Here is a 10635-nt window from a genome sequence, read left to right on the forward strand (position 1 = left end):
CACTCTCTAGGTCTTTTTTATTGTTTTTTGCAAAGTGAATGACTTACTCGATAATGTCACCTTGCGTATCATTAAAACAACAATTAAGATATTACCATACACGATACACATGGCTCAATCCTAGTCGCCACCATTTTAGTGCTTTAGGCATCGTGCTTTGATAGGAACATATTGCACGCACTATGTAACAAACGACCTCATGACGGGAAATATGCATTAAACAATGTCCAAACTTTAAAAATTTTAAAGAAAAACAAAGAAAGTGTGCTCATTCAAATAACCTCTTCAGGATCTGATTTTGGTTTTAATTGGTTTGGTCTTTTGATTTTAAATTTAATGTAGCCCCTTGAATAATTTAGGCAACTGCTATTTGAGCTTTGCCAGCAACCTTGACTCTCAGAGGTACAAAGGGAAACGCTTTTTGTGATATAGAAATTCAATTTTATAGTGACTTTCTTGTCTACATCCACAGAATGAAAGTCAGCTATAAAGACAGAATGACAGAAAGAAAGACCAATTCACCATTATACTGACTGTACTATAATTAGCCTTCATTTATTACTGATGCGGATTGGGTGTACTGTAATTTTGCTTGCACAAAAAGACTGGTGAATGAATGATAACACCTCATCAATTTTATGAACAAATTATACTAGTCTGCTTCTCCTCTATATATATTCATTACTATGGCTAATGTGAAATGATGGAAATATACGACCCTTGTTTGGAACACTTGACTTCGTGACTGCACTTTTATTGTAACATATGCCTATTCAAATTATGTCTCTGCAAGAAATATGAATTAAGGTTGACCTATTACATTACACCAGAAATGTTTAAAACATTTCCTTAGTATGGTAAAATGTTGACATTATCTGTAACTTACCCCCCTTCCAATCATTATTTCTAATTCTTTACCTAGGTAGGCTACAATGGCCACAAGCTACTACAAAGTAAATATGATGGGTGAAATTACAGTTTCTTATGGATTTGGATGCAGAAACCTAAACAAATTCCTTGTTGATTTTGTGTGTTTTTTCTTAAATGTGAAACTTCCCAAATAATCACATAATCAGACATGTAGCAATGGCCTTAATATTCAAGTGCACTTCTCCAGTCTGTTAATGAAAACACATCAGGTTATTTGATTACTTTTGATAAATAAACAGAAACAGCAACATTAGGTAGCTTTAATTATCTCTGATATTGCATTTTGTACCTTAACTGAAAAATAAAAAGATTTATAAGGAATTTCAGTCTGTCTTTCTTCCTATTCTCAGTCTCAGGCTGTAAATGATATTTTAACATCATCCGATACAAGGAATGATAATGTCATTATGTTTGTAACTTAAAATGCAGCTATTTATACTACTGCCAATAGTATTCTGCTGTACAAGATTGAGAATTTAGTTACTGTAGGTCAGTGAGGAACAGTTCTTAGTTAGATTTATTCAAATCTGTTGTTTTGAGTATTTGCTGAAGTCTGAATAGGTTACAGACGCTGTCTGCACTAACATATTAACATCAAGCAAAGATCAGCACTGGCACCAAGTCTTTTTTTGCTTCAGATCTTTCTTTTTTGAGATGTAATTTGGAAACATAATAGCGTTCTATGATATGGATCTCAGAAGTATTTCACAAAAAAAAAACAAATTAGATCTTTATGGATATTGCTGTGGTGGGTTGGCACCCTGCCCAGGATTGGTTCCTGCCTTGTGCCCTGTGTTAGCTGGGATTGGCTCCAGCAGACCCCCGTGAGCCTGTATTCGGATTCAGCGGGTTAGAAAATGGATGGATGGATATTGCGCAAAACAATACTTGTCCTTCAAATTTGGAAAAAAAAAAGTTTTTAAAGTAGATAGTATGTCTGTAGTATGTCAATGCTAACAACTACTAACATTGTCTGCTAAGACAGATGAGAAAGACAGCTGGGATGCACAGTACTACTTTCCTGTTTAACTGTAAACATTTGAAGCATGTTGCCTATTCCTAATCTTGGTTTGCTTAAACTGATAAGGTTCAACTGATTCAATCATTCCTTAATAATATCTGATCCTAGAATCAGCCTAGTTGCTGTTATCTGACTTTCTCTAGAGGTGCCGTGATCATTATTTTTTAATATGGAAACTAAAATTACACTAGTACTCCAGGTGAGGTCTCACTAGTAAACTGCATTGATTACACAAAACTTGTCTTAATTGGTAGGGATGTCACGATTCCAGAATTCTGGTACTCAATACCACTATTAGTGAATTTTCACAATACTTGATACCTATTTAATACCATGGCAAAACAGAAATTCCTTTCTTTGGATTTTTAATTATAAGTAACTCCATTACTGAAATGACCAATATTGTGCCTTTTACTGTAACAGAATATAAAATTTTAAAATATATAAATACTGATGGTAATAGCACATTTAAAATAATGGTATATCATTTAAGTATACTAGTTATGGCATTCATAAATATTGAATTACAATGAAAGACTTGAACTTTGTGTGTGAAAGACCTAGGGATTCCCCCAGTGTAACACCAACTGGTGGTTGGTAATATCACAGAGAGGCATTTCAGTACAGGGTTTATATACTGTAGTAAGACAGGGGTTCTCAAACCCAGTCCTGGGGGACCCCTGTGGTTGCAGGTTTTTGTTCCAACCAGATTCCTAATCAGTGACAACATCTGATAGCACTGATCTCATTTAATTAGCTGGTATTATTTATCTTTTACTCTACATTCAGAAAAGCACAGCAGCATGATTTTTACATTTATAAGAAACTTAGAAATATTTCTGTTTTTGCTATGGATTTAAATGCTTAACTCTCTTTTTATTATATTTCGCCCTCTGTGCAGTTTGCTCCCTTCATTGAATCTTAATAATAACAATTAAAAACAAGCAGAGCAGAAACCCAAGTAAACAACACTCATTCGTGAAAGGCTGCAACTACTGTAGCGTCAGCCCCACAAAGTAGTAAATAACGGATTAAACAATTAGAACATCTAGAAAAGCAGAATGACAATCAAGATGAAAATACTGTTAAAAAGAAAAAATACATATAACTGCTTAGTACATTTTAATATATATATATATTTTTTTTTTTAAACCAAACTTAGTTTTCTAATTTGCATATTGTTCCCAAAGCAGGGAATCTGGGAAACAACAGTTCACTTAATTAGCCCAGGAGTCCAATTAAAAACAGAGGCTGGTTGGAACAAAAACCTGCAGCCACAGGGGTCCCCTAAGACCGAGTTTGAGAACCCCTGTAGTAAGATATCATCATGGACAACCTAATTTATCTTACCATGTGCACATTCTAATTGTACTCTCTGTAATTTTCTAACCTGTAATTTACTAAATGAAAATCTAAACATTATCATATCTGTACTATTGAACTTCTGAATTCCAAAATAGCTTAGGATAATTTCATTTAAACAAACTTTTTAAAGCTGTTTTTGTAACATGCTTTTAAAATTTGGTTTATCAGAGGATTCCTCTGTTGGGTTTCTAACATTTGTTATTGTAAGATTTATATTTGCATCATCAGCTGGTTATAAAAAAAACACACTAAAAAGTAATAATTAACAAATACGCCAAATCTATTCAAATTCCAATTATCAAAAACTCCTGCTGCTTTAATGGTCCAAATCTTCTCCCATTTTTTACATTTGCTCCAACTTCAAACTTTCTTGTGTGAAATCAGACTTGTCAGTTTTAGTTTAATCCATTATTCAATAACTCTGGTAAAAAACACTTTATGTGCTGTTTTTAAGCATCTTGTAAGACTGATAAGACATTTGTTATTGCTTAGCCTGAATTAGGAAATTAACTGGACTGGCTTTACTTCATTGTTAATTAATTGTAACTTAGAAACTGCTTGGATTTGTCAATGTACCATTCTAATACATGATATACTGGATGTGCTTTCACTGTGATCATCAAGTTAGAGTTTATACTCATGAGCATTAATTTGCCTTCAAAAACCAAATGCTGATACAAATTAGTATGCTGTTTTGTGCTTATTGCTATTACTTCCCTTTATGTTAACACTGCACGTGTCACACTACAAGAGAGATGTGCTTTGTGCTTTGAAGCAAATACTAAACATATTTTATTTTGGCATTAAAAAACTGAGGAGCTAATGTCATTGCTGCTGTAAACAAGCCAAATAGCCACTTCACTTGAAACTTGCCTCGATTTTGACTTGCTACAACTGTTGTTAGCACTGCCAGCAGCACAGTTTCTTTCCACATCCCATAGTACTATATACATGACCCTGACAGCGCTTAGAAAATGGATGGAGACTTAGATGAATATTAGTAGACAAACTACTGTATTAGAGAATGAAAAAAAAAAGCATCTGTTCCTTTATCACAGAGTGTAGGACATGACGCTAAAAAGCAACTGATCTCACTATCTCCAAGTTGAACAATTCTAACTTACATTTAATTAGTGAAGGTTTGTGGTCTCAAAGCACACACAAATCAACTTTTCTTTTCTTCCTTTTTGGTATGGGGATGGATAGACCATACACTCCACAAACCAGCGACCAACAAAACTCAGCAGGCATTATAATAGAATTCTCAGGGCAAGTGAAAAAGGGGGAGGCCAAGGAACACATGGTGTAGGCAGGTGGAAGCGGATATAAAGAGAACAGGGTAGAACTGGAGCCAGATGGAGAAGAAGACAGAGGACAGAGATGACTGGAGGAACGTTGTCAGTGGCCTATGCCCCAGCAGGGTTATCAAACAATGATGATGATAATGATAATAATTCATTTTGGTATCAACTTGGCCCAGAAGCATTGGTTCATTTGACATCCCCATTGACTTGTACTGTAAAAATAATGTTATATTGCTGAATATCTCTTCGGCTAAATGGTTTCTGACTACTGATTCAATGTACAAAGAGAGGAGTCTACTACTACTTCTAGGTCCTTTATATAAGGTGTACTTCAATCCTCACATTGTGTATTCAAATCTAAATTTTTTACTGTTTATTTGTAATATTTTACATGAGCTTTCTTTACTTTACTCACAAGCCATTCATGTAGAACCTTACAAGGTAAACAATATCATATGCACCTTCTTGATTGTTTGAGTTTGTTGTTTCATGTCAGAATTCCAGCATATTAGTGAAGCATGATAACCCCAAACAGAAACCATGTGGACTATTCACTAATACACCTGTTGCTTCCTTGGGCCTTTCCCTAACTAACTTCTTCTATTAACTTACCCATCATGTATTTTAAGATTGCTGGCATATAGTTTCAACCCAATGAGTCTTTTCATAAAAATGGGATATTGTTGCTTACTTCTAGTCCTTACAAATTTCCTCAATGTGTAGTTATTATTAAAAAATGTGTTTCAAGGTTTTATATATACACTTGCTAAATTCTTTAAGCACTCCAGAATAAATGTCATCTGCTCCCAGCAACTTGTTTGATTTATCTTATTTAATCTAAGCAATATTTCTTGCTCTAAAATCTGAAGATCACCAAGTATCTCCTTAGCATTCCCTGTTACTCTTGGAAGGTCGACTTCTTTACAAATGTAAATTTCAGAGAAATAAAAGCTTAGAGCATGTGCTATTTCACACTCTGCATATTTTAGTTTGCCATTACTACTTCTATTGCACTCACATCCTTTTATTGTTTTCCAAACATTAAACTTATCTCTTTTGATCAAGTTGACTTTCCTACAATATTTTCTGTGTCTTTTACTTTTTCTAGTATCAAACATTTCTCCCAATGATTAGTACTAAAGCTATTTTCTTGGAACATCTTTTGCAGCCGGTTTTCCGTTGCAACCAAATTATTAATTACCTATTTATCCATTGAGTTTTCAAATCTCCTGCTGCTTAAAAAATTTCTGAAAACGTCCTGTAATGTGTGCAAAACAATTTTAAACCGGTCCTATATTTCATCTCCCCCCCAAAAAACACATCAAATATATCCAAAAACCTCCTGTTCTTGTGCTCTGGTTACATATTCAGTTAGCACAGTTAATATTTGGTTAATTAAAGTCCCACAAGGCTCTAACATCTCCCTTTATTTTGCTTTAAAATTATTAAAAGACACTGATTACAATAGAGAGAAGGGATATATAGTATTCAGTATTATGGAACAACATCACTCACCTAAGCCTAACCTAAACTGCACCAGTCAAACCAAATTATACAGTGCATTAGCACTTACCTTTTTTTGAACATTGTTGTTTATGTCCTGCCTTCCAATGAATCAACTGGTGCTCCCTGCTACAGTACCTGGCCATATGACACTGAGAGCATGACTTGGGTGCTAAACAACCACAAACACTGCAGAGCTTTATATTATAACTCTGCATAGTCTCCTTTTCATCAGTGTTTCTGCCATCAGATTTGTTGTTCTTTGGGGGATCATATGGATAGAAGTCATTTTTTCGAGCTAACTGACTCCTAAAAACTGAAAAATAATAAAACAAAAATAAAACCAGAAATCAGTAATCAACAGTTTAAGACAGCTGCAGAAAACAATCTACAAAGGTCTCTATTTGTATTAACATTTTAAACACAGTATCTTTTAATATTAAAGAATATGCTGCAGCATGAACACCAATTTACTTAAAACACAAACCTGGGGTGTACAATTATGAATACATTATACATGTATAAATTCACTCAGTGCCAGTAACATTTGCTAAAATTAATGCAACTAGACATGAAGAGTGATTAGGACCCTCAAGATTTATGGTTATGAAGACCACATCAGGCCATATTATTTCACTTTATTTTATTGATTTGTGCAGGTTAGCAATACTACTATATTGTACAATACCCAGAAGGGGAGGAGTGCAAGATCTGCCATTTCATATCAAGAAACTGTTGCTATATGTGCCTTTCCAAATCAAGAGAAGGCGATGTGTTTTGAAAACTTAGTTAGAATGACACAGTTGCTACTCCAGTGGTTTACATGAGACTGAATGGTTGACCCAGAACACACCAGAGGGAATACATGTTTCAATCTGCCTGGGAACACCAATGATGTCCTCAGATGACGTCTTTGTTAATAGGTAACCGTCGAATGTGATTTGTTTTATTGTTTATGATTTATATTTGATCAATGTAAATGATGTAATAGTTGTCCTATATATGTATCATATAATTTTATATATACATAACCACTCTGATCCTGTATGCATAGAACAACAACGCTAAGAGAACCCAGGATAAAAGGAAAAATACAGGCAAATACCAAGACATAGTACAAAATGTAGAGAACCTGAAATGGGGCTGAAATCACTCCCCAATCCAAGAACTGTGAAAAAACAGTGCTAATCATGACAGCAGATACAGACCAAAATAAGCTTGCTAATACAATGACAAACCACTGATATGTAAGAGCTATGTGGATTTAATCCTAAACATGGTCATAAGCAATTGAACAAAACTGTATTTGAATGGTACAACATGTGCATGTTTATATTGTTCATAAAACTCACTAAAATAAAAAATGACAATTTCTTCAGTTTAATCCAGCCTTAACTTTCACACTTTTTAGACCCTTTTTTTACAAATGCTGCATATTCAGCAAAGTCATGATTATATTTTTTGTAAAGAACATACGTAAGCAATGTCACTTTTCAGGTATTAATATTCCTTTCTTCTTTCTTTAAAAAATTACCTATCTGTACGAGGAAAAAAATTCTCATTTGGTAGGATAATTGAATACACACCCCAAACACTTCAAAGTAATTCTCAACAGCAATGGCCTATAATATTTAAAACTGTATTATTGTATGCATTATAAAATGCATTATGGTCTTGCATTTTGGCAACAAGATTGCACATCCTTCTCTTCTACCCTACAATATGACACTACAAAAGTCTAACTTGTGGGCCCAATCATTTTTTACTCTTGAACCTTTCTAGTTAAATCTTAAATCTGGTTAAAAGTAAGACCCTTTTGACAAAGAAAATTTCCTTCATGGGACAATAATTCTATCTAGTTGGTATACATTATTTACCTTTTCTTTCTGAAACTATCTGTTTAATTTTGAAGGCTGAGTGACACAAACTTGTTGAAGGTTAAGGCAAAGGCAAATTGCACAGCCTTCGCCTTATGGATCTTTTTATCTCCATGTTGTGGTTATACATTTAGAAAACGTGCACATCAAAGTATCACCTCTGTTGGAATGCACCTAAGGCTACAGAACTTAGACAGAATGCAACCAAGCAATTAAAACTATGCGATTCGGTATAGTCTTTTTTTTAATGCTGATGGTTAATTTTGGCTGTGTATTTTCATTCAAACCCTATTTGCTTTTAACTTTAGACATGTGATGGTTAATAACATATTAATCAGTTGCAGAAAAATGTATCCATTGTTTAAAATAAATGCTGCATTAGTGGACTTACGCTGCTTTCATAACGATATGTTTTAAACTAAATATCTATGTGTGTTAGTGCTCAAGGCTTATCAGGACTATTAAATTGCAGAAAATCTTGAACACGTCAGATCATTTGAGATTATAAACATCCGTTTTGTCATCTTTTTATGTAAACATATGACATCATTTCTTTGATGTATATATTGAAAAGATCCAAGAATAGATGCATCACTAGCATTAGTTCACATCCCTTGCGGAATAATAAAAAAAACGACATTACAAATGACGTCAACCCAAAAACAAACTGCATCTCCAAACTGTCGAGCTCTAACAGATCTTTACTGTGTCTCACAAGCGTCTTGCTTACATACTTACTGTAATCACTAAAGGCACTGTAAAGTCAAATACCATTAACATTTTAAAAAGAGAAGAAATTGTATATTAAATGACACAAGCAACCATGTTCAATATTGCGTCCCCGTATAATTGTATAAAGCTAAAACTTTTATTTTATTGCGCTTTCATTGTCTTGTACACATTTCAAACCAACATAATTAAAAGGAATCGGGGTAAATCAAAACACAGAAATGTTATCCAATAATAGAAATTCGATGGGGTTTTCTTTTCAGATAATTTAAACAATTTATTTTCTAACTATTTCAGCCACTACCCCGTGTCATTTTAAAACATGATTTGGTAAGCAACTTTAAGTCGAATTGAACAAAATGGAAAAAATGCATACTTGTTGACAGCATTCTACACAATCACAAATTTGCGATTGCTCCCCACTGTCCAAGAATACGAGGTAAGATTTTGTGTTACCGTAACAAAACAGGGCAGAATGCTCAATGACACAAAGTGACAAAAAATGACTTCGGCTCCGTTCAATCTGTGCATTATTACCTGTGGCTGTTTATTAAAACATTCATACAACACATCAATAAATATATAATGATAAAATCTCTAAATTTTAATGAATAAACAAAACAAGTGTGCAATTTTAATAAAAAAATATAAGTTCGTAGGCTAATGAATTGTATAGCTCACCTTTGAAACACCTATTGTCGTTAACAGCATAACACTGTGGGTTTTTACAAATAAAAACAAAAAGAGATCGATGAAAAGTAAAAGGTTTCCCATTAAATGGTGCGTAAATTTGCAAAAGAAATACAACAGGTTGTCTGCATTTGTTACAGAGAAGATCATCAGGATTTGGCAAATCTGACATGCTCAGCCACGCTGGCTTTCCTCCTACTTTGCTGGGGAACTGACAACTCTGGACAAGCCAAGCCTCTGTTTGCTCCACAAATCCTAGCTCCACACTGCCGAAAGACGTGTCATTTTTAGTCTCTGCCATTTGTCATAAGAAAGAAGAAAGCTCCGAAACAGTCCAAAAACTATAGCACGCAGCAAAGTAGTACTGTGAAACCGGCAACAGTAAGTAACTGAAAAGAGTACTTCCGGTAGTGAACGAAATGAAAGGTGTCAAAATAAAAGTCCCCTAATATTCAAGTCTATCTGTTTTTTTAACCTATTACACACTGATAGATGCAATGAAACGCAGGAGAATCATCCATTACTTTACAACAGTCGAACAAATATGTATTAGATGTTTTTGAGATATTTAGGTATAGCATAATCATGGCTAATATTGCATATATATATATATATATATATATATATATATATATATATATATATATATATATATATATATATATATAATTGAATGAGAATGCTACTTTCTATATCTCAAAAGCTAAGCACTGGTTCAGCATCAAACCACAGTGGAATGTAGTCTAGAGACCCACCCCTATTAGTGACTGGATCAGACATTTAAAATTGTCATCATTGCAAACTCATCTTAGGCATAAAGACCTGCACAGGCAAGCTTCTCATTCGAATATCTCAGAAACTAAAGAGTATGTCAACATCCATAGTGGACTGCAAACTAAATAACCTCCTTTAATACAATTGAGGTTAGACATTTAGGATTGTTGTCACTGCACCAGCAATACTAACCCAAATCTTCCTGATTTTAGGATGGGCATAAAGGTTAAGATAGACACTCATTTGAATAGCTCAAAAGCTAAACATTATGCCTACATGAAAGTAGTGGAAACTCTAATCTACAGGCCATCCTCTAATATAAGTTTGGTCAGACATTTAAGGTTGTTGTCACTGTGTCAGCAACACTAACCCAACACTAACATGTCCAATCTCAAGAAGGCCTGCATAGACACCATTTAATTTGAACATTTCAGTAGCTAAG

General features: G+C 34.0%; 1 protein-coding gene across 2 annotated transcripts in view; it reads right to left on the minus strand.

Annotated features, from left to right (window-relative positions):
- pdcd2 (programmed cell death 2) overlaps positions 1-9821 on the minus strand; it is a 45614-nt gene extending 35793 nt beyond the window's left edge. For both annotated transcript variants that reach the window (XM_039748270.1, XM_039748271.1), the window contains exons 1-2: positions 9411-9821; positions 6194-6439 (exon numbers count right to left, since the gene is read on the minus strand). In XM_039748270.1, coding sequence (XP_039604204.1) covers positions 6194-6439; positions 9411-9720 — 556 coding nt within the window. In that variant the 5' untranslated portion in view covers positions 9721-9821. The remainder of the gene's footprint in view (positions 1-6193; positions 6440-9410) is intronic.
- Positions 9822-10635: the final 814 nt, after the last annotated feature.

Source organism: Polypterus senegalus, chromosome 3 (assembly GCF_016835505.1).
Source record: "Polypterus senegalus isolate Bchr_013 chromosome 3, ASM1683550v1, whole genome shotgun sequence".
Taxonomy (NCBI): Eukaryota; Metazoa; Chordata; class Cladistia; order Polypteriformes; family Polypteridae; genus Polypterus; species Polypterus senegalus.